The sequence below is a fragment of the Micromys minutus genome (assembly GCF_963924665.1).
Source record: "Micromys minutus genome assembly, chromosome: 2".
In the NCBI taxonomy this organism is placed as follows: domain Eukaryota; kingdom Metazoa; phylum Chordata; class Mammalia; order Rodentia; family Muridae; genus Micromys; species Micromys minutus.
Genome location: NC_137971.1, coordinates 14,731,259 through 14,755,586, shown reverse-complemented (window position 1 = coordinate 14,755,586; position 24,328 = coordinate 14,731,259). Strand labels below are relative to the sequence as shown.

General features: G+C 48.4%; 3 protein-coding genes across 11 annotated transcripts in view; 2 read left to right on the top strand and 1 right to left on the bottom strand.

The window, feature by feature from the left end:
* The first annotated feature begins 286 nt into the window (after positions 1-286).
* ELOVL3 (ELOVL fatty acid elongase 3) lies at positions 287-3,335 on the top strand. Its single transcript, XM_080911282.1, has 4 exons — positions 287-545; positions 1,362-1,493; positions 2,216-2,367; positions 2,578-3,335. Exons 1-4 carry the CDS (start codon positions 442-444, stop codon positions 3,003-3,005), a joined length of 816 nt encoding a protein of 271 aa, XP_080767408.1. The 5' UTR covers positions 287-441; the 3' UTR covers positions 3,006-3,335.
* Positions 3,336-3,591: 256 nt separating this feature from the next.
* PITX3 (paired like homeodomain 3) lies at positions 3,592-16,634 on the bottom strand. 2 transcript variants are annotated; one of them, XM_080913153.1, is made up of 5 exons: positions 16,611-16,634; positions 15,992-16,134; positions 5,561-5,692; positions 5,205-5,407; positions 3,592-4,811 (listed from the first exon to the last, which is right to left on the bottom strand). In XM_080913153.1, the coding sequence occupies exons 3-5, from the start codon at positions 5,676-5,678 to the stop codon at positions 4,224-4,226; spliced, it is 909 nt and encodes a 302-aa protein (XP_080769279.1). In that variant the 5' UTR covers positions 5,679-5,692; positions 15,992-16,134; positions 16,611-16,634; the 3' UTR covers positions 3,592-4,223. The 2 variants fall into 2 exon arrangements, with proteins under 2 accessions (XP_080769279.1, XP_080769278.1); XM_080913152.1 differs by lacking the exon at positions 16,611-16,634 and having other exon boundaries at positions 15,992-16,222.
* Positions 16,635-20,054: 3,420 nt separating this feature from the next.
* Positions 20,055-24,328, top strand: part of GBF1 (golgi brefeldin A resistant guanine nucleotide exchange factor 1) — a 133,416-nt gene continuing 129,142 nt past the window's right edge. For all 8 annotated transcript variants that reach the window (XM_080912524.1, XM_080912522.1, XM_080912523.1 and 5 more), the window contains exon 1: positions 20,055-20,289. The gene's annotated coding sequence lies outside the window, so the exon portion shown is untranslated. The remainder of the gene's footprint in view (positions 20,290-24,328) is intronic.

Below are 24,328 nucleotides of genomic sequence, written 5' to 3'. Positions count from 1 at the left end.
GGGTGTGGTTGTGAGCCAACCTGGAGCAACTGATCGAATTAAAAGAAAAGAAAAGAAAAGAAAAGAGGAGGAACGGATTTGGGGGCGTGCTTAGTTCCTAGGGGAGGTGCCCCTGAGGATGATCAGTCAGAGAGGAGGAGGCCCAGGGGAGGGACAGAGATGACTCTGGGCTAAGATTGGACAACTGGTGAGGGCGGGAGCTGGCTTTGCACCGCCTGGGTCCCCCGGTTTAGTAATTGGGTATATATACGGCAGGCGCCTTCGCTGCAGCGCGAGCGGGCAGGTTTGCAGCGCACGCGCCAGGCTCTGGGGCCCTTCTGCGTACACAGAAGTTCTTTCTGTCCTGGGTTTCTTTCCCTGAGATCCACTCTATCTTCTCCTCCCTTGGCTCTCACCCAGCCCCTACCCTACGCTCTGAAGCGTGTCGTCTGCCAAATCGAAATGGACACATCCATGAATTTCTCACGTGGGTTAAAAACGATGCTGATCCAACCCTATGACTTCGAGATGTCGCACGACTTAAGGCCCTTTTTGGAGGAGTATTGGTGAGACCTGGTGATGGGGAAGTGGAGACAGGGAGTGAAGGCCTGTGAAGTTTCCAGTGCTGCTTGGGTACTGATTCCCGGCCCGCCCCTCCCCCTCTTTTAAGATACCGCTCCAAGAGATTAGCGATAGAAGAAAAGATACAGAAATGAGAAGTTGGGGATACTGATGTGGGAGGAGACAAAAGCAAAGGGGAAAAAAAAAAGGAAACTATAGGTGAGGAGAGATTGACCTGAATGAAGCGTTGTTAGGTGACTCGCAGAGAGACAGAGAGAGACGGGGGAGGGACGGGGGGGGGGGGACGAGCCTGTGTCAGCTCTCACTTAGAATCAGCCTGTCCCACACAATTATCATGTTCACATGTCCTATTTCCTCTGATGTAACGATGGCACAAAGTTGGGAACCCTGTCAAAGTTCTCCTGAGGCTTTCTGTCTTAGCCCTAGAGTGTCCCAGACCTGCTTTGTGGGGTGACTTTGTCGGTCAATCATCTTGCCATAGGCCAGACAGATGTTGCCACACTCTTATTACGCCACAGATCTGGATAGAGTAGTTCTTGGCTGGGCGCAGACAACTGTCATCTTCATTAGGAAAGTAATAATCCCAGAAATCTCCATTGTGCCCTGTGCTAGGTATTCTATATCTCTGAAAACTGCCAAGGTACCTCCATCCCGACCTCCCCATCCCCACCTCCCCATAATAATAAGGAAACCAAAAATATCATACTGCTGGAACTCTCTAGAGGAGCCCCTTAGGGGAGATGAATGGGCGCTCTTTTAAGCGATGCCCACTGTGAATCCATCTTCTTTCTGCCCTCCAGGGTAAGTTCCTTTCTCATAGTGCTCATCTATCTGTTGCTCATCATTGTTGGCCAACACTACATGAGAACTCGGAAGAGCTTCGGCTTGCAGAGGCCTCTCATTCTCTGGTCTTTCTGTCTGGCAATATTCAGGTAAGGTGGTCCCCCACCCTGTGCTCTCCTGTTCTTTAGTCCTTACATTTCTGTTTTATCCCAAGGGTTTTCAGCTGCATCAGCTTCTTTCCCATACTGCCTCATTTTCTTGGACCCAAGACTATGGTTTCTGTTCTGTTCTATCCCCCTTCAAAATGTTTATGTTAAAAGACAGTCTCTCACTGTATTTCAGACTGCTCTAATGGCCACGGTGTAACCCAGGTTAGCCTCAAATACCACAACCGCCCTGCCCCAGTCTCTTGAGTTCTGGGAATACAGATGCTAGGCTCTACACCATTTCTCATTTGCTCATGAAATCTATATGACCAACGAAATTCTCTAACCTTAAATATCTGTTCCCAAATTGCTCTTTCAAAGCAACTGAAGGGTGTCAGCATCTCTAGCCTCTCCTTATCCTGTTCCTCGGTATCTTACCACATTTTTCTTCTGACTCACATCCTACTTGAAGAAGTTAGAGAAAAGTTCATTAAGTTTTACTTTCTCTCCCTGCCCTGTATTGATTGACTTTTTCTTACCTTATGGAGAATACCTGTTAGATCTACCAGATTGGCCTCAGGATCTCAAAAGCTGTAGCCACTCCCCTTGGAATGGGGATGGAAGAGGGTGATGGAAAGTTGGTTCGGATGGGGATGTGGTGGAGTCAGGTTCTCACCTGGGTATTATCGTATGCCTTTATATCTTTGCATACTGTCTCACTTCAGTATCCTGGGTACACTGAGGATGTGGAAGTTTATGGGAACTGTGATGCTTACAGTGGGTCTCAAGCAAACTGTGTGCTTTTCCATCTACATTGATGACTCCATAGTCAAATTCTGGTCCTGTGTCTTTCTTCTCAGCAAGGTTGTCGAACTCGGTGAGTGAACTGGTGCCCAGTGACTCACATTCTTCCCCAGAGCTCCTCCCTTATCCATCACATGGAGAGCCCCTTCCCTACTCCTGGGCCTCAGTGACATATCTCTCCCCCTTCCCCGCCCTGAGATTCCTTGATGTGTTCACACACACCTGGGCAGTGGGTGGTCCCAGCACTGGGTGGCATGCCAGCTATGGTCCCCTCATCTCTCAGGAGACACGGCCTTCATCATCCTGCGTAAGCGTCCACTCATCTTCGTCCACTGGTACCACCACAGCACAGTGCTGCTGTTTACAAGCTTCGGATACAAGAACAAAGTGCCTTCAGGCGGCTGGTTCATGACCATGAACTTGGCCGTGCATTCTGTCATGTACACCTACTACACCATGAAAGCCGCCAAAGTGAAGCATCCCAACATCCTTCCCATGATCATCACCAGCTTGCAGATCCTGCAGATGGTTTTGGGGACCATCTTTGGCATACTGAATTATGTCTGGAGGCAGGAGCAAGGATGCCACACAACAATGGAACACTTCTTCTGGTCCTTTATGCTTTATGGGACGTATTTCATCTTGTTTGCTCACTTCTTCCACCGAACCTACCTCAGGCCCAAGGGCAAAGCTATGTCCAAGAGCCAATGAGAGTCGGAAAGAAAGATGGAGCCTCAGCCGTTCCTCCATGGCACTAAGGGTTAGGTGTGGGAGAAGGATTAGGGTACCTCCCCTGTATGGTTTCCCCCATGGGATATGTGCCCTCAAAGTGGCAGGAAGCTATGACAACCAAGAAATGTCACCCTTGGGATAGGGGTGTGGTCTGGCACTTTGATGTTTCTGTCTTTAATGTGAAGGAAAACCAAGCCCTAGGAAGGGGACAGGACTGAGGTCTTTAAAATTGAGGTATTTATATTTATATGTAGAAATCTTTCTCTTCTTGCTCTATTTTTTAAATTAAAGAGGCCAACGTGCTTTTGGGGATTTGTGGACTTGGAGGGGGGAGAGTAAACTCTGTGGTAGTAGGAGGCTGCTGACAGGAGTGGTCTGTAGGTGGGGAGCCTGGGGGTGTGTAAAAGGATAGAGGCACACACAAACAAGAATCCTAGGCCTGGTAGGCGCTTAATAAATGTCTGTTACAGACTAGAAGTTTATTGCTGTTAGAGACCCAAGCCTCTGAGAGGAACAGTGAGAAACAAGTCCTAAGATCAAAATAGATTGAACTGAAAATTGGGCTAAACTGAAAAATAGATCTCTGCAAGGAAGCACTGGAGACCAGACCTACCAGCTGTCCTCCCCGAGACCACCAGGTGGCGTCGCAGCACCAGCAGAGGACGTTCCCTGTCAACTAGCTGGTCACACCAAGCTTCACATTCCTTTCCTCCAGGAGACCCTGCTTCCCCATCCTGGAGGAAAGGAGTGAGACGGAAGCCTTAGAAGCCTGGACGCTCGCTCCGTCCCTGTACATCCAGCTGTCCTTTTGGACAATGGGAAGGATGAAGGGAAGGAGGGCTCAACAGCAAGTCTGAATCATCAGGCCTTTGACAGTCCGCGCACGTTTATTTCATTGATCTTTGAAAACGGGATAAGGGGAGTCTGGAGAAGGCGGGGTGAGCCAAGGGTGAATTGGCCCTAGGGGAGCTGGTCCCTGTTCCTGGCCTTAGTCCCAGGGGCGCGGTCTCCGTATAGGGGTCAGACCACCCCTCGGGGGCTGTGAGGGAAAAGGTCCTCTTCGGAGCCGCCTCTTCCCGGGTGCTCTGGCATCCCTTTCAGACCCTGGGACCAGGGCAAGCCAATCTAGGCGACCCCTGTCCAGAGAGGCTGTGAATTACTGCCCCGCCCTCGGGGATGGATCCACAGACCTGCGGTTCACACTGGCCGTTCCACGGCGTACTGGCAGGGACTAAGGTTAGCGGCCGGCGGCGGCCCGGGCACGGCGGGGTAGCTGAAAGAGGCGTGCTGCTTGGCTTTGAGCCGCAGGCTAGCCAGGCTCGAGTTACACGGGTCCCGGTATACGTAGGGGGAGGAGGCGGCTGCAGCGGCGGCTGCGGCGGCCGAGGCGTAAGGGCAGGACACAGCCCCGGAGGACACGGCGGCTGGAGCCAGCCCGGGGGGTGCCCCGCCCAGGCCCTGCAAGGCTCCGGGACCTGGTACGGTGCCCGGGGCAGCGGCGGCGGAGGGCACCATGGAGGCGGCGATGGAGCTGGGCGGTGAGAAAACAGGCTGTGAAGCCAGAGGCCCCACGTTGACCGAGTTGAAGGCGAACGGGAAGGTCTTGGCGGCGAGCGGCGGGGCGAGCGCCTTGGGCGGCCAGTTGCCGTACGAGTAGCCCGGGTACACCTCCTCGTAGGGTGGCACCAGGCCCCCGAGCGGGGCTGCGAAGCCACCCTTGCACAGCTCCGCCTGCTGGCTGCGCTCCCGCTTCCGCCACTTGGCGCGCCGGTTCTTGAACCACACCTGCGGGCGTCGGAGAAAGGCTGTCAGGAGGCGGAGTGGCTGGGGGGTGGGCCACCCACAGTAGGCTGGAGCCCGGGCGGGGAAGATCAGAGGTGCACGGTGGATGCACGCTAGAGGAGCGCACCAAGCCCGAGAAGAGAAGCCAGCGGCCGCAGGGTCCGGGGGAGCCGCTCGGGATCAAAGAGAGATGAGGGGAAGGTGGTGAGCCCTGGTCCCAGCCGAGGCATCGCGTGATAGGGGGTGGCAGGCAAGGTAGCAGGAGGGTGGGGGGTCCCGGGGAGGGAACTGGACCCGACGTGGAACCCGCCCCGCAGAGTCACCAGCTACTTGGAGCTGGGGATGCGACAGCGAGGTGCGTGCAGGTGAGGACTGCGGGTCAGGTGAGGGCCATACCCGCACGCGGGCCTCGGTGAGGTTGGTCCACACGGCGATCTCTTCGCGCGTGCTCATGTCCGGGTAGCGATTCCTCTGGAAGGTGGCCTCCAGCTCCTGCAGCTGCTGGCTGGTGAAGTGCGTGCGCTGCCGCCGCTGCTTCTTCTTCAGGGAGCCATCCTCAGGGGAGCCCCCCGGTAGCGAGGCCGAGGCCTTCTCGGAGTCTAGGGACCAGAATGAGGCAGGTCATAGGGCGCTAGGGCCTCAAAGAATTCCTCAGCCTCTGGCTGGCTCCCTCTCAGGTTTGTCACTTAGAGCCCACCCAGTATCAAGGCTAAACTGTTTTCTCCTCCACCCCCAGAAGGGGGCGCGCTCACCACTGTGCTCCTGCCCCTTGCAGCCATGTTCTGGAAGCGGAGGGTGTGGAGTGCCAGCATCTGACAGTGACAGCGCAGGGCTTCGAGCCTCTGCCTCACCGAGCAGCCCAAACTCCATGGGGGGGGGGGGCTCTAGAGGAAAGAGAAGACACATGTCAGGTTAATAGAGGTAAAAATCAGGGGGTTCTGGTGCGTGCCTGTGGTCCTAGTACTCAAGAGACGGAAGCAGGAAGATCGTCCGTGAGTTCGATTTTCATCCTACAGTATAAGCACCACGTTAGCCAAGAACACACGGTAAGACCGTCTCAAACAAACAAACAAAACAACAACAAACCATCGATTTATCAGGCTCCTAATAGGGTTTTCTCACAACATCCTTGCCTCTTTTCTTATCCACTGACATAAAGCGATTCTGAATGATGTCCTATAGAATAGAGTGTGGCAGGGCAGAAGAGATGGCGCAATGCTTAAAGGCAAGGGTGCGACTTCAGTTCCCAGCACCCTCATGACTGGCTTCTCACAACAATCTCAAACTCCAGTTCCAGGAGATCCAAAGCTGCTGTCTGGTCTCCCCAGGGACTAGGCACGTTGGTGAGCAAACGTATATATACAAGGGAAGACACCCATACACTGGGGGAAAAAAAGATTTGAGAAAGAGAAACCAAGTGAGACAAAGGTATATGTGCACTGGGAGGTTTTATGAACACATATGTACAGTAGACTCATTAACTGTCTGGCCTATTCCTAGCACCCCAGCTGCTCCATTTTGTTTATTTGAGGCAGCATCTCATTTAGCTCAGGTTAGCCTTCATTTATGATCTTCCTTCCTGCCTCTACGTTTGAACGCTGGAGTTATAGGCCTGGGTTGCCATGCCCAGCTAAGTTTCAGTCCTATCATCTATCAATCTATCAGTCTGTCTGTCTGTCTTTTCTAGACAGAGTTGGTTTCTCTGTGTATCTCTGGCTGTCCGGGAACTCACTCTGTGCACCAAGATGGACTCCAGCTTAGAGATCTGCCCGCCTCTGTGGCCCAAGTGCTGGCATTAAAGGCATGTGCTGCTGACACTATCTCAGCTTTAAAAGGTTAATCTTTTTCCTTTCCAGTTTTACTTTTCAAAAATACAGTATTTGTTTTTGAGCCAGGTGTGGAAATGTAGATCGGTGATTCTAGTACCCTTGGAAGGTAGACCAGGAGCTTAAGCTTGACTACGAGAGACCCTGACTCAAAATACAAGCAGTGACTCAGCCAGTGAAATACTTGTCATACAAGCATAAGGACTTGAGTTTGATTTATTTTAGCAACCATAACACACCACCCTGTAGTCCTAGCACTGGGGAAGACAGAAACAGGAGGATCCCAGGTCAGCCAGTCATGCTCCAAATTCAGCCAAAAATTCTGCCTCAAACAAAACAAAAACAAAATAAAACAAAAATGAAAACCCCAAGAGGTAGAATGACTGAGGAAGACTCCAGATGTTAACCTCTGGCCTCCATATGTGCTCGCGCATCTTCACACAAACTTGTACACATATCCTCAAAGAATATTTGTTTGGATTTCCAGTAGAGCATCTCTAATCCAAAAGCTCTAAAACTGCAGACTGGAGAGATGGCTCAGTGGTTAAGAGCACTTGCTCTTCCAGAGGTCCTGAGTTCAATTCCCAACAACCACATGGTGGCTCACAACCATCTATAGCTGTAGTCCTGTGGGGTCTGATGCCCTTTTCTGGTGTGCATGCATGCAGATAAAATACTCATGTACATAAATAAAATACAATTTAAGACCCCGAAACTGGATGTACCCCCCACCTCAGCTTTTGGATTTCAGAGAATTTCAGATTTCAGATGTCGAGGTTAGGGATGACCAGCCTGGCCCGCCCATTTTGTAGTCAGAACCTGAGATTCAAAGCAACTCAACTAAGCCACTCATATAATTAGGACCTGAGGTCAATCTGTGGGCTCCTAACGAGGCTTTTCCAAATTGTGTTTCTTGGAGACTTCTGTAGAAAGAAGTCTTACCAGGGATTTTACTAGAACTCCAGCTTGGGTCTCCTTAGGTCGGCTTCAGGGTAGATTGACTCTGCTTGTCTGGGTTATTTATACTTATGAAATGGTTTGTTTGAGTAAGCTGTTCCCAGGACCCACATGGTAGCTTATAACCCTCACTATCAGTAACTCGGGGATCCCGTACCCCCATCTCGGCCCCATGAAGGTAAAATAGCCACACAAATAAATTTTTTAAAAACATCTGAAAATTAAAAAGATAATAAGAAAGAAAAGAAAACCACAAGGCACAGAGGCTCCTTCTATTCTTTTGCTTGTCCAAAACATGTCTTACCTCTTACCAGTCATCTCTCCACCTCATGTCTGACCTATCACACCATTCCAAGCAGTATGTATGGATTCCTTTACACACGTTCCCCCAAAACACACACACACACACAAACACACACACACATACACACACACACCATTTCTTGCCATTATTCCTATCTCAAACCTAGCCTGATATTCTCAAGGAGTCTGCCTGGGTCCCTGTGGAAGGTTTCCCTGGTTGCTCCCCTTTCTGGTTGACTTTCCCAATACCTCCCATGGGAGGAAAGAAAAGGGACAGTAATGGGACTCTTGACTCCCAGGAGCCTCTTGGGCAGAAATCAGAAACTAGGGACAGATGAAGAGAGCTAGGTGGGGGAGTCTCTGTCTCCAGCACCATCTCTCCATTATCAGGGATGTAGTGCAACTTAGATGGGGTGGGCGTTAGTGGGCTGGATTAGCCAAGATGGTGATGTACATCTCTTAACTGATCCAAATTTATTAAGAACCTTTCTGAAGAATGTGAGGCTGGACAATGGCCTGTGTTTGTGTGTGGTACCCTCTTCAACCAGCAACGAGAGCACAGCCCCACATCCAGCCAAGCTGACAGTAGGTCCCAGGTCGGATACAATTCTTGCTCTTTCCACTGGCAGATGGGTCTTTCTCTTGGACTCTTCCTGGGGTTAGAGAGGTAAGGCAGGAGGGAACCCAATAAGGAAGAAGTTGGGCCAAGGGTGGAGGCACTGAGTTTACTTTCCTTTCCAGATCTCAGGGCAGAAGCTTGAAATTGGAAAACCTAGACCCAACAACTGTCCACTGTAGTGGAGACGGCCTTGCAAGGAACTGTGACAATCTGACCAGCACTTCTTCAAATTTTCTGGGAAGATGTGGGAGGAAGTTAGAACTGGAAATTGAGGTGCTCTGTCGCCAGCCCTTCCTTCAGACTCCAGATGACCTTGAAATTTAAACCATGCTCCTGACTTATCCAGGAGCCACAGAAGCAACACAGAATTGGGCGAAGGAGACCGTGAGGTTTGCCTGCAGGAAAAGCTACGTCCCTCCTATTGTCATCCACCATCCAGTGTGTTCTGGCAGCAGACTTTTAGTTTTCCAAGCTCCCCTTCCCCTGGCATTCCATACCTGTGGCTTGATTTCATCCTCTATTTCAGTAGAAGGGGGCCAGGGAAGAGGATAGCAGCCAGAACAAGAGACAGACAGAGTTCAAGCTGTGCACTCTCAGAGACAGACGACACATGTGCAGACACACACAGGCCCCCACTTAGGCACAGTGAGCACTTGGACTTGAAGCTGGAGGCACAAAACACACTCTCTCCCACACGTGCGCTCCCACAGTCAGGCAGACAGACATACTCAGTCATAGGCTCTCCTCTGTCTCTCTCTGACAGGGACAGCTGCCTGGGCTGTTTTGGAGCTAGCCATTCCCCTCCCCCTCCCTTCCTCTCCCTGGCCCCTCTGAACTTCAGCTCTCTCTCAGTCCCAGGAGTTCAGAACTCTGTGTGGGGGAGGAGGAGGCCAAGGGGAGAAAAGAATAATTTCCTCACTTAGTGGCTCTTGGAGAGAGGCTGCTTGGCTGAGTGAAAAGGAGGCAGGAGGATGCTGGAGAGATGGCTCAGTGGTTAAGAGCACTGACTGCTCTTCCAGAGGTCCTGAGTTCAATTCCCAGCAACCACATGATGGCTCACAACCATCTGATGCCCTCTTCTGGTGTGTCTGAAGACAGCTACAGTGTACTCATAAATAAAAAAAATAAATCTTTTCAACAAAGAAGCAATGACACACACACACAAACAAACAAAGAAACAAAGGGAGAAGGGTGAAGCTTGGGGATCAGGTGGGGAGATAATTTGTTATGGGCCAAAGGAATAAGGTTTGGAGTCAAAAGATCTACTAGGTTCAGGACCTGATAACCCCCAACTTACTAGCTGTGTGTCTTTGACTAGTCACTTTCTTTTGGGCATAGTACACATTTCATCATTAAGAGTGAGATCATAATCCCTCCTCTGCTTGTCTTCATGTCTGTGGCTTTTCTCTCTCCTTCAGATGGGTACTGCTGTTGTTCAAGATGCCTTCAAACTTCTGACCTTCCTGCCACGTGTTAGAATTACAGATGACTGCCCACGACTCTGCCTTCATTACTAGATTGTTTATTTGTTCATATTTATTTGAGATCAAGTCTTACGTAGCCCAGGATGGCCTTGGGCTCACTTATAGCTAAGGATGGCCTTGAACCTTTGGTCCTCTGCTTCTATCCCGTCCCTATCCTGAGTGCTGGGATTAAAGGCAAGTCGTTCCACCAGAAACAGTTTATGCTGGAGATCGAACTCAGGGCTTAATTCACTTTAGGCAAGCACTCTACAAACTGAGCTACATCCCTAGCTCTAAAGTATAGGTTGGGCTGCCTCCTGTCTCTTGGTTTTCTTGTACTTATCCTCTTTAGCATTTGGCTACTGGCAAGCACCACCACAATTGGCCAGTTTTGTTATAAGGTTCAAATAACATATATATATATATATATATATATATATATATATATATATATATATATATATATATATATATAATCAGAATGTTTTTCTAGCTCCCTCTAGGAGCTGAGCACTGAGTCAGCCACTGTGCTAGAATGGAGACGAAAAACTTTTCAGTGGGTGATACGGCACATAGTCCTGAACTTAGAGCTCACAGAGTAACAGCAGAGCGGGGTAAGGAACATAAGCAGGGAGCCACTTTGGGGATCAGAGACTGCTGAAGGGAGATTGAAGCCTTCTGACTCTTGACTGAGTTCTTTACAGGCTGAGGGGCTGGAAAGGGCTCTCTGTGACACTTCAGAGAGAAGTGTGCACTAAGGTCAGAATAGGAAGAGACAAAAGGGAGGGCACAGAACTCAGGCAGGCAGCTTCATGTCCGGGTGGGCTGGTCAGGCAAAGGATGGGGGCGCCAAGTTGTTATCTGAGTTGGAGACAGGCTGGCTGAGGATTAAGCTCCCCCAAACTGGGAGAGGTCAGGAAGCTGGGGAGTTGGGCCAGGGGCCAGGGACTTCATCTTACTCAGTGGATAGTCAGGGATAAAGAGTAGTGTGGAAGCTACATGACTGGATGATGCTGGCAGGGCCAAACATAACCAAAAGATAACTGTGGTGATGTATCTAGCTCCAAGAGGGTTTGTCTGGCCACCCCTATTCTTTTTGTCATATTGTGCGGTGGGGGGGGGGGAATGTAAGGTCCAAACTTTACTGGCATCGTGGTGGCTAACCTAGGGGAAATAGAACATCTTCAGGTATGTTTTGATTTCAAAGTACAAAAGGTCTATTATGGACAAGCAAGAACACAAGATATTAAGGCAAGGACCAGATCATAGGCCAGAGGGGTCACAGTGGGGAGACTGTGTTTCCCAGGGGATGCAAAGCTCATGGTAAAAAGACAGCTGTCATAGGACCCACTTATAGGCCAAATGAGTGAATCAAGGCCACAGGAAGAATCCAAGACAAATTGAAACAATGCCTGAAGCAGGAGGAACAAGCAAGGAAGAAATGGGAGAGAATCCTCATCTTGGAGAAGTGGAACCTAGGTTGTGATTTATGGCTCTGCTCTGCGAAAAAGTAAACTGGGAACAGGTGAAAACCAAGGTCCTAAACAAGTTCAGTGCCACGCCACAATCCCGAGGCAGAAGGGAAACCCTGGAACACATATGACCTTCTATTCGCTTGAGGTACACAGTGTCCAGACTCCGGTTTGCTGAACTTCAGTGTGCAACGGGGAACAGATATGTCTTAATTTGCTCATAGCATCAGGATGAAAACCCGCGCCTCAGGTGGAGGCAGGATTTGATGTGTTCAAGTTATCAAAGGGATGAATTGGGGATCAGAGCAGCAATTATACATGCTTCTCGGTGTTCATCTTTGATAAGGTGCTATATGTGTGCTAAGAGAGGTTCACAGGGAACTGAAATTCACTAACTTTAACTTGCCACAGTCTAGGGAGGCAAACAGAATATAGGATGAGAAATGGAGTTCATGAGTCTTACTCTCAGGTTGTGGGAGATCAGATATGGAAGCCCATATCAAGTGTTGGGGGGTTCAGAGAATGCAGGTACATCATTGATATAGGGGTTGAGGAGAAAGAGGAGGGCAGAGTCTTCTAAATATCCCAGAACTTCTGGGAGTATTCAAAGGGCAATGCGGAGCCTCATTTGATCGGAGGCTTAATGTGGGTCATGGAGTCCAGCAAGAAAAAAGGGCTTCGACTGAGGGTCTGGAATGAGAGACAAGAGCTAATCCAGGTTTGGTACAGTCAAGGCTGGATTGTTCTTGGCCTTTCTGTTGAAAAGAAAATATCCTGCATTCAGGGTGTACACCTTTAACCCCAGCACACAGGAGGCTGAGGCAGAAAGTTCAAGAGCTCAAATCCAGCTATATAGGAAACCCATATATGAAAATAGAGGCAGATGTGAAATGGCCGCAGCTAATGTAAAATATCTTTGAGATCTCTAGCTCGGTTTTATTTAACCTGCATGTTTACTACAATGTACTGGGGACTGCACAGAGCATGGCCAGCTCATCACTGCCCTAGTCCTGTACTGCCTTCCCAGCTCCCCACTAAGAAGCACTGCTATGAGCCCAAGGACTACTTTAGGGCTGGCTGCAGAAGACAAGCAAAAGTAACATCTTCGTGACCTTTATGCTCAGTGGTAACTAGAATGAATCAGGCTGGGAAACAGATTTGTAAAGAAGGTGTAAACTATGCCTGGTAGCGCTGGGGGACCTGAGGCTGGCAGTTCTAGGCCAGCCTGGGCTCTGTAAGTTACCAGACCCTGTTACAAGCAATCAAAAAGTTAAAGATGGTCTTGAGGTTGGAGGGTGGGGGGAGTCTTGTACTTCACTTACGTCTCTTTCCATACTTTTCCTCCCCCCCCCCGTTATGCTTACAGGTCACTGTCAATTACTGTGCACACAATAGGTTCTCTAAAGCTCAGATTCTAATACATCCTTTTGGTTGGCTCTCATCCCTCTCTCCCATACCCTAGCAAGCATCAGTTAAAAACGGGGAAGAAAAGATTCGACCTGTTCTCATGCCTTGCTCACTATAGCCCAGCTTCAGCCTTTGCCCCCTGCTCTCCCTTCCTGGACCTAGATCCTAGGTTCTCCTTGACATTCCTGATGAGTGGGCAGGTAGAGTTTAGATCAGGCTATTGGGTGGAGAAGTTAAGATATGTGGGGGGAACTTGTCCTGTTCTCAGAGAGGGACAGGGTGATGGCTGACACTGGAACCCCAGGGAAGATGTTCCTCCTCTCCTTAAGAGTCTGGCTGTAGCGAATCAAGGGTATGATCAGGCTATTCTAAGGCAAAATCCCCCACCTTTCAAAGAAAGATTTTATGGTCACAGGGACCGCAGTGTGGGCAGAATAATAGCAGTGAGACTATCCAGTGTTTCTCTGTTTACAAAGAGCTTTCCTTCTATATGTGATTGATATGTTTCGTTTAACTCACAGGCCCCTGAGTGGCAGGGATGTCCATCCCTGCTTATCTCCAAGAAGGCAGGAAATATCCCGGGTTGCACAGAACCAAGAGGTTTGAGCAGAGCTCTGCTCCTTTTCTGGTCTTACGCTCCACACCGCAGCCATCAGTGACTGACAAGCACAGGTCCCCTGAAGACCCAATCAGTTCTACTTCCTGCCTCTACTGCTTCTCTGAAAGAATGAGCTCTGGAAGTTAGCTGTCCACAGCACCCAAAGGAGTTTCCTCCAGAGCCTAAGCTTGCAAGTCTCCAGTTTTAAAAGCCACCCACTCCCAATGCCTTCTCCAGTTTCAGGATTTCAGCAAGCAAAGTCATTTAGGTCTTCTTGTGTTGTAGATTTTCATCCTGTTGCACCTAAACTTGCCAATACTCTTTCCCAGAAGCCCTCCTGGTTCCCCATGTCAACTACTGTCTGTCTGTCTGTCTGCCTGCCTTTGGAACCCCAGGACCTTGTGTATGCTGTGCGAATACTCTCTCCCTAAGCTATATTCCCATCTCCCCTCTCTGACTTCTCTATAACATCCTCCCCAAGAGTGGCTGCTCCCTTCCACACTCAGCTACGAGGTTTCATTCAAGGGTGGACGATTCTCTTACCAGTCATCTTTGTTACGATGTTGTTATTTATTTTTATATATTTACTTATTTATTGTCTCTTTGGTGAAAGCAGAACTTTGTGTTTTCAAAAAAGCCAACTGTAATGCCTTCTCCTTTCCCTGACATGGAGTCCTTCGTTTCTTGGGGGAGTGTCTGTGATTTTTTTTTTTTTTCAAGAGCAGTGGGAACATGAGCCCCTGAGATGTGTATGACAATGTGATGGGAACAATTGGGGTGTAGTTCTCTACCTATCAAGGGGAGCAAGGGATAAATAAAAGATGAGGAGCAAGGTCTTAGCCAGTACCTAAGAAAACTTTAGGACTGAGGAGTAGATGTAGGAGTGTAGGAAATAAGAATTCTATTTTACTCTTGGGTGGAGGAGGAGAAAAGCAGCCCCCCTCCTTTAAAAAAAATACAACTAAATTGTTAAACAGCGCCTTGCATTTGGCCCCCTGAAAACTCACTCCCTGGCTGAGCTGTCATGTTTCTGAGTATAGATTTAGAGTTCCCTCTACTCTATCCTCTTCTGCTTAACTGGGCTCTAGTTAGAGTTGGTGGGCAGGGAGGGTGGTCATTGTATTGGTCCAAAGGAGTCAGAGTCCTCCCTCAGCCGGGAAGAAAGCAAGCGGGGCAACTGAGACATTTTTTTCCTGGCCAGGCTGAGAGGATGGTAAAGGCACCATGTTGGACCACAGGGTCGGAATTTCATCTTCCCCTTTCCCTGTTCCCCTAGTCTCAAGACCACAGGCTCTGCTTTATGAAAGAAAGGGCTACAATTTTCTTGTCTGGGAGGTTCTTGCTGGTCAAGGGGTTAACAACCAGATTAGGAATTTGAAGGTACCTGGTCGCCTGTGCTAGAATTAGGGTTAGAAGGAAAGAAAGAAGGCCTAACAGTTGACTCCGAGTTTGTGAGGCTTGTGGGTGGCCTGCTGCTACGGCGGCACCCTGTAGTTTAGTCTTCCCTTCGTAGATCTTTAGTCTTTCCTCAGTTTCGATTATGGAGGTCTACTGATGCCCCGATCTATCTGAGCTGGATCGGGGTTGTCTCGCAGAGGCACCCTGCTCCAAGGCCAGGCTGCATCCTTTTCTCTCCCCGTGCCCTCCAGGCCCAACAGGAAGGAGAGGCAGAATTAAGTTGGAAAATTGGGAGCTGGGACTTCAGGGGGTCCACCGAGCCGACCCCATTGCACAGAATGCAGCTGAGCAGGCGCTGCTGGATAAGTGGACATGCCAGTCGGCCAGGGACATTCCGTCCACCACTACTGGACACATCGTCTGCTCCGGAGAGACCCACTTTGCCATCCCAAACATTCTCTCCGCTTCAAACCCCACGTGCCACTGACATTCTGTCCGATTCTGAGGTGGCTCCAGATCTGGACCTTTCCAGATCCAGACGCCCCGCGACAGACCTGCCAGTCTGTCGCGTTGGGCTGGCAGCTTGGGCCCTGTAGCTCGCAGCGGCCATCTGACCCAGTAGCGACTCTCGTAACACGGCTCCAATTCCAAATGCGGAGCAGCTGGGAAGAAAAGCATGAGCTACTACGCGCACCCTTACTTCCAGCCGCTGGAGTCTGTCTAAGCCTGGGTCAAGTGGCGCTGGGAGCTGCCTGTTGCCCTTACTCTGGGCGACCGCTGCCCTCCGCTCAGCTGGCCACAGTCTCTGCTATCCCTATCACCTTCTGGTCCTTGCCGCTTGCCCCTAGATTCCAGGGTGCTTTTTGGTAAAGGTTTCCAGATTACCCACTCTGTGATTCGTGCAGTTCTTCGGCTTCTCTACGTGTCCCCTAAATCTCTTCTTCTCGGTCCCCCAGGTCCGTACTCAGAGTTTCCCTTCTCCCTTGTCCCAGCCCCGGGGCTGCTGTATGCCTTTCCTCTCTTGACCGATTCCCCAAGCACCAGACTTCAATCGCCCTAGGTACCCTTTTAGGAGTCCTAGGGCCAGCCTTGGCCCCTCGGCTACCAGAGCCCCTGTCCCCCGCATGGTCAAGTACTCACAGTGTGTCCCGCAGCAGGCAGGCTCCGGTGGTGGCAGCAGCGGCGGCGTTCTGGAGCGCAGGCAGGGGCCAGGGGCCAGGCACCCTGCAGGGTGGGGGCCGCCCCCCTGCTCCGGGGCGGCTGCTCCGCTGGACTCTCCCAGGCTAGCGAAGGAGAGAGTGAGCCTCACCGTGCAGTGCCACCCCCCGCCGGCGCCCATTCACTTTATGTCAGCCCAGGGCGCCCCCAGCTCTCCGCGGCGTGCCGCGAGCCCCAGGCCCCGCCCCTTTCCAGCTGCGCCGCCCTGACCCCGCCTTTTCCAGCTGTGGATCTTCAGACTCCGCCTTAGTGGGGAGGGGTCCTGTCGGCGGGCAGCCAAAAACTCCGCCCTATGGCCAATCAGAAGAGTTCGTCATCAACTGAGCAACGCCCCCTCCCCACGTGGCCCGGACTGCGCTCCAGCTGGGACGCTCTGGTTCGGCGAAAGTACGGTGGTCGGAATCGCGGCCAGAGTCCAGCCCGATTTGTGGCGAATTGGGGGCTTGGGCTCTCCCCGGAGTACATGAAGCCATGCGGGGGGAGAAGGCTATAGGAGCGCCAGGCGGGACAGCGAACCCGCCCGTCGGGTCTCAGCGCTTACCCTTTGCTGCTGCTCGTTTCGCCGATTTTCTCCACTTGTCGCTGTCTGTCTTTCCACTCTTTTGTCTCTATTCCAGTCCTTGTGCGCCTTCCTCTTCTGACCGCCGCTTTGCTCCCTACTCTGTCACTTCGAAAGGCTTTCTCTTTTAAAGACCACCCCTCCTTTCCATCACATCTTTCTCTCCCCCCCCCCCCCTAAAAAAAAGAAGATAACTTGGAGAAAGCAGGGTTTGGAACGAGAGAAATCAAAGTGGTATACAGCACCTTCTCTCACTCATCCTTAGACAAGTAACAAAGATTACTTGTTTACCTGGCTAAAAATAAAAGAAAGCTTCCAGTGGCTGTCTGGCATTGTGCTCTTCAAAGGTGTGAGCACTTGGCCTCTCAGTCTGAAACATCAATTTGCCTGGGCTGTGCTTTTCCAGCCTCAGCAATTCTGTTTCTCACAACACCAGGTTTGGTCCTGAGGTAAGGGGTAGCGTTGGTGTTTTTGGGTTAGTTATTTACAAGGGACAGGACTGGTGTCCAAGGAGTGTGATAGGTTACTTGGTGCCTCTGAGAGTCCTATTCTGTGCGTAGTATGCTCCTAAGATGGTTCTAAGTCTACATATCAATGTTTAAAATAAATTACTTCTCTTTACTGCCTTCAGGAGAAAAGTCACGTTTCCTAATGTGCCATATTAGATCTCCAGGACCTGAGCTTCCCAGCCCTCTTTCAATAGTGTCTTGCTCTGTAGCTTTCTGGTTTTGGCTGGCCCTAAACGTTCAGCTGTTATCCCACCTCTGCCCGTACCGAGTGCAGTGTTTACAGGTGTGCTCTGATTTGTCCTCATCTTCAGTCTTGTTCGTCCTGAACACCTCCAATTTTTCCTGACAACAACCAGTTGCTATATTGCTGATGCTAATTTCTGAATTACACTTAGGTCCCGTTTTATCTGAAAAGCTTTGCCTGAACTTCCAGGCTTGTCAGAGGTGTAGCTTCTTGCTCTCGTGACCCCCTTATGTATATATTTGATATCACCTCATCCTCCATATTTAAGGGACCAACTGATGTATTCACTTCTATAAAATAAAATTTAGGAGAACAAGAACCATTTCTTTGTTCCTTTTCTATTCACAGGTATATAGAAACTCAATAAATGTACTGAAATCTAGAAAGAAGGAATTTTATTTGTTAAATTAGATGCATACCTGTGAGGGGCTGGAGATTGTCATATCTCTATCTGTCTGTCTGTCTGTCTGTCTGTTTCCATCTTTAATTGACAATCACATACTTTTAAGATGTCTAATGTCTGGAGGCATATCTAGGTAGGGAGGAGAGAATAGGAAGTTTTAGTTTACTTTCAGGGTTTTTCTATTTGCTTTCCAACCAGAGAGAAGCACAAAAGACCAAGCTCTAGTTTTTAAATGGAGAGAAAAATGGGTCAGAGGTATCATAGAATGAAACACTTTGGTGATGTATTATCTTCATCTGACTTCCTTTAGGTTTTTAGCTGGACCTAGAGACCAAGACCAATGTATAGGTACAGGGAGATATTGGGGGACTCTTCATATCAGACTTTGGTTCTGATTTTTTTAAATTAGAGGTTTATGACCCATGGAATGCCTTTGGGTGCCTGTTTCAAGACGACAGTCCTATGGCCTTAGATATGGTACTTCCTTGGACTTGTGTCATCCATAAATGGGAAGAAGTGGAGAGAGATGCTTTTCCAGTGATTCCCAGCAAACCTGGGTTCCACCAGCTGATTGGCTGGGGACTCCATCATCTCATCTGCAAGCAGAGACCCCACCCTCATGCCTTCCTCTCACATAATCCCTTCTGAAGATACTTCTGTTATCTCAGCAAGCTGTCATTCGAAAAGAAAGGCTTGTTAATTCTTTTAAAAATGATTTCTTTTGCTGGGCATGGACATGCCTTTAATCCCAGCACTTGAGAGGCAGAGGCAGGCAGATCACTGTGAGTTCGAGGTCAGTCTGGTCTATAAAGTCAGTTCCAGGACAGCCAAGGCTGCTACATAGAGATTCTGTCTTGAAGAAAACAAACAAAAGATTTATTTTTATTATTTGAAATTATGTGTCCATGCCTGGCAAAATGGTGTAGCACTTGGGAGGCAGTGGCAGGTAGATCCCTGTGAGGTTGAAGCCAGCCTGGGCTATAAAATGAGTTCAAGAACAGTCAGGGTTACTGAAAGAGTGTCTCTCTCTCTCTCACACACACACACACCCACAAGTATCAGTGTGTATGTACCCCAAGTGTTGGATACCTCTGGAGCTGGAGTTACAGTAGACAGAGTGATTTGTACATGTTGGGACCTGAACTCAGGTCTTCTGGAAGAGCAGCAAACACACTTAACTGCTAAGCTTTCTCTCAAGTTTCACCTGTCAGCATTGCTAAGGAAAATGGGAAATCTCCATTTTTCTGTTAATGATGTGTACTAATGGTATGAGATTATGCCCTCTGACTTGAGCCTCATGCACCTCCACCAAGTGTTCATTAAGATTTCTCCAAGGCTTAATAGGAAGGAGTGAACTGAGAGTCATGGCCATACGGAGTAAGGTATTGAGAGAGGCTGGAGAGATCTAAGAGCACATTATCTTAAGATAGACAAACAAATTTCTTCTTCTTTTTTGTTTTTTTAAAAGAAGTATTAAATACCCCCATCCCCCTACTCCCCGCCCCGAACTGGCTGGGGTAGTTGTAAGTTTTTCTCTGCTATTCATGGAACCAGCTTTCCTCGGTAGAACTCTTCTCAGTTCTGGAAAATGAGGATACTTTAATTAGATAACCAAGATTTCTGCTATCATTTTCCCTATTTCTGGATGGTAGGAATGGAGTAGAAAATTCAAAATCAGAGTTGGGATGAGACAGGCACACATACTTTTGAGAAACCAAAGTGGGGCACAGAAGACAGGAGGGTGTAGGAAAGCTTGCATGGGCTGGATTTAGGAACGCGTTTCAACCCCAGACCTGCCTGGAAAGGGAGTGATCCCTAAAGGAGTAAAGCCCAGCTGACTTTGGTAGGATGAAGTTGGGTAAGTAGGGGCGCCCGCTAAAGCTCTCAAAACGGACCCCGCCCCCTTTCCAGCAAATCATAGCCTTTCTCCCCAGGATGGATGCCCAGCAGCCACTGCTAAACAAGCGCACTGCAACCGAACATTATCTGACCCCACCTCTCCAACCGCCCAACACAATTTGTCATTGTTTATTGGCTTCTGTAACTGTCAGTCAGAGAATCCTCGAATCCGTTGGCTGTCCCCTACGTACTCTTCTTTCCTTAGTAATCCGGTCTCTTTGGGCATTACACGCCTTCTAGAGCTAATGGCTTTCTTCGATTGGATAGTCGGAATGCCACTTTTCAGAGTGCCACGCTCTGATTGGCTGAGCGCAGCAGGACTCGCGCAGTTACCAGGCAGCGGGCTAGACTGAGGCTAGTTACCACGTCAGTGAGCTGACAGGGAAGGTAGCCGGTACCACCGACTGTCCCGGCCCACTTATTCCGGCCTGCAGTGAGGTCTCATCCTGAAGTTAGGGTCGACTTCCAGAAGACAGGTTCCTTCCCTTCTCTCACTCGCCGCCGGTGCCAAGAGAGCGGCTGGGAGACGCCTCCGGGACCAGGCTGGACATGAGCTGCGGCTGCCGGTCCTGGGACTAGGCCCCGCCATTTTGGATCCGCTGACAGGTCAGCGAAGTCCCTTCTTAGAGTTCCAGCGTCGTGAGGGCCGTCTGACGTTGCCACAAAGAATAAGGAGGAAGGGTCCTTCACTTGAGCGAAGCGGCCTGGGCGAAGGGCTTAGTGGGAAGAAATAAACCCAGAGGACTGATGTGAGAGGAGTTGGGGGGGTGTGCAGGGGCCAAAGGTCAGACCCTTGTCCCCAAGGGGTGTTTCAGCTCTACTTGTGACTCTGTGGGTGCCAGAATCAGTTTTTGTTTTTGTTTTCTCTCTAGGCGTCATCTGGCCTCCAGCTCTTCTTTTTCAGACCTTTCTGCACCCTAAAGACAGTCCTCAAAGTCTGAAAGCAAAATTAAGGATGGTTTCAGGCTTTAGATAATCTTTTCAGATTCCGCAGAACTGTCACTTCTGGGCGATTGCGTCCTTATACAACTGAAGCGTTCTATTAATTCTGTGCAGTATGGATTAGGTAGTCAGAAGGTCTAGAAGACTTGAGGCCAGCAGTCCGGGGAACTAGCCTATAAGATTTTTCTTTTACTGGATAGCTCAGCTGTCACCGTGGGGCTGTATGTAAGCACTTTCTTTTTGAGTCAGGTTCTTTCTATGTGGTTTTGGTTGTTCTGGAACTAACTCACTCTGTAGACCAGGCTGGCCTCGAATTTACAAAGATCCACCTGCTTCTGCCTTAAGCCCTTTCTTTTGGTGTGTGTAGGCATTTACCTGTGATTCCTTTCTATTTACTTTAACGATATGAGGTTTAATCCCAAGGAAGCCAGCCACTCTTTTGTGACACATTTGACTGAGAGTTAAGAGAGATTTGAATACTGATAAAGCTTGGTACTGGTGCGTAGTACTGGTGCTTGGTACTGTTGGTCTATTTATTTTTAGTAGGTGAAAAAAAACACGAAAAGGCCTGGAGATATAAGCTGGTTGAGTGTTTGCCTTGCATGTGTGGAATCCTTGAGTTCAGTTCCCAGCACTTCATTAACTGGGCATGTTAGTACACATCTGTAATTATTCTTTACTTGGGAGATAGAAACATGAGGGTCAGACCTGACATTCAGGTTTATCCTCGGCTACTTCTTGATTTAGGGGCCAGCCTGGTCCAAGTGAGACACTGTCTTTAACAAACAGACACGTCCTGAGAGATGTTTTGCTTCTTGTGGTAGGGTCAGGGAAGCAGAGTGAATGATGGGGCACAACCTCAGAGTGTAGTTTATGACCCAGTAATGACCTTTGACATTGCCGTGTTATAAACTGGTGGAAGTCCATCAAAGGTAAAGATTACTTTAGAGATGAGAGACAATGTAGTGTTTTTTTTTAGTGCAGAAACTCATATCAAGAATACTAGGTACTAGTAAGCCTCGTGGAGTATATAAATGGGAAAATCTGCTTTGGGGTTACTCAGTTTACAACATAGTCTTGCAGCAGTGGGGATGGAACCCTAGGGTCCCATATAGTATAGTCAAGCAATCTACCACTGAGCCATATTTATAACTAGCTAGCTAGCTAGCTTGCTTTCTTGTTTGATTATTCATTCATTTATTTATTTATTTGTTTATTTATTTAGAGGCACAATCTCTGAGTTGTCCTAATTACTCTGTAACCCTTGAACTTGTAATCCTTCCCGAGTTGCTGAATTTACAGGCCTGCAGTCTTAGATCTCCCTATCTATTTCTGAAAAGTAGTGACATATGCTAGGTGTAGTGATAGACATTTGTAATATCAGTACTTTCAGGGTTGAAGAAGAACATTTTAAGTTTAAGACAAGCTTTCTTACATAGTGAGATCCTGTCTCAAAAAAAAAAAAAAAAAAAAAGTAGCAAAGTTAAAAGTAGAGTGTGCCTAATTCCTTTCAGCAGTGATGGGGCCCAGCATGTGCTGTCCATCTCTGGGGTTAGTTTAGTGTGTGGTTAGCTTTTGTGTCCTGGTCTGGCCTGGGCAGTCAGCTGCACATTTGCAAGGTGGAGGCACTCTCTCAGGTATTGGAAGGCAGATCATCTAAGATGATACTACTTGAACCAAATTTCTCTTACTTAATTCTCTCTGCCCTCCTCAGAATGGGTATGTTAGAGTATGTAACCTCTGTGTATGTGTGTGTGTTAGGAAGAGAAGTAATAGTGTTTATGATATATATATATAGACTTAAAACAAATAGATGGGAATGGTACAGGACACTGGTTTTTGGGGGGTGGGGTGGGGAAGGTCCATTTTTGACACAGGGTTTCTCTGTGTAGCCCTGGCTGTCATAGAACTTGATTTGTAGACTAGCCTAGCCTTGAGCTCACAGAGATCTGACTGCCTCTGCCTCCCTAGTGCTGGAATTAAAGGCACAAATCACCACTGCTCTGCTAATAGTGGTTTTTGTAAAATGCAGAATCTTCCAGAAAATAGTTAATTTGACAGGTGGAATGGTATCCCAGCAAGCACCTAGGTTAGGTGCCTGTAGCTCTGTGACACAGCATCTTTTCAGTTTGGGGCCTAAAGGTAACTACAGAGAGTAACTTTTTTTTTTTTTTTTTGTACTTAAGTCAAAATTAGTAATTATATCTCAATGATAAAGCATTTACCTAGATGTGAGAGGAGGCCCTAGATTTGATCTTCAGTGATTGGGGTGGGGGGAGGGCAGAAATGTAAATTTCTGCATAGGAATAATTTCATTAATATAAATGTTCTTTAAGGTTGTTTTCAAACTTCGTTTTAATAGTGTCTGTAAGTAAATAGTATGTTCTAGTCTTAACAGTGATGCTCATTGGGACAGTAGGAATTAAAGTTGTGGGCACATTTTAATAGCTGGTGTCTGTTCCAGTTTCAGCTTAACACACTCTTTCCCTCCCTTATGTTCTAGAAGTCAGGATGACTGCTGCTTTAAAATCATCATTCTCAGATAAGTTGTTTATTCTGGCTGCAGCAGGCAGCTAGAGAGGAAGAAGACATAGCTCTTGCTTGTGAGGAGATACTATTTATATATAGCATCATTGGAAAGACTGATTGATCACACTCTAGTGATTGAATGTTGGGTTCATGGTGGGGTTGGGTTGAAGGGAGGAGAGATTCATTTTACCTTTATGCTGGAAAAGCTGTGAAATAAATAATAAATTGTTGTTCATCTTTTATTGCTTCTCTTTCTTAACATTTCACCTGTATTTGTTTAACTAAAGGAAGATACAGTGGAGCAGAATGGAGCTCTGTTAGCAGTGGAAATGGTCATGAAAGTAATGATTTATTCCCAATAGTGGATGTGATCATAGCATCAGTAGTATAAATTGTGGAAGTGTGAGAGCAAGTCTTACAAGCAAGGATTGTAAGTTGGAATGCATGTCAGGTAGTTACTGTAAATGCCTGAAGTGAGTCAGATGGAAGGGACAGCTACTTCTTACTCCATAGGTGGTAACTGTTTGAAGACCTGAGCATGATCCCTCAAAAAGAAGATAGGCATGATGTATGGGACCGTCACTGCTGCTCCCAATGAGCCATCACTCAAGCTGTTTTCTTTGTCCCACTTTGTCACTGATCACCCTTATAGCTGGGTGCTCTGAATGGGCAGTGGTGTGGGATAGAGAGAAGCTTTGCTTCATTTTCATCCCTAAGATGGCAGGTTTGGACAGGTCAGTGGCTTACCCTACATATGGTTCTAGAGACAGTCTCAGAAATCTTCACAAAGGAGGAGGTGGTGTACAGAGCTAAGGTACATGGTCACCTGATTAGCAGGTTTGAGAGGATTTTCCAGCTGAAGCTGGTCAGATCAGAGTAGCAGCTTTTTCCTGGTTCTACTTTAACTCCTACTCTTTCTGTAATTTCTTGTGTTTAGTAAGGTTTTTGTGTGCCCTCCCCCACATAGTGCTTTCCGTTTGCATGTGTGTATGTTCTACTGTGCCTGGTGCAGGTGGAAGTTAGAAGAGGGAGTTGGATCCCCTGAAACTGGTGTTACAAATGATTTCGAACCACAGTGTGGGCTCTGGGGACCAAACCTGAGTCTTCTGTAAGAGCAACAAGTGCTCTTTACCATTGAGCTATCTCTTTAGCACCTCCTTTTTTTGAGAGAGGG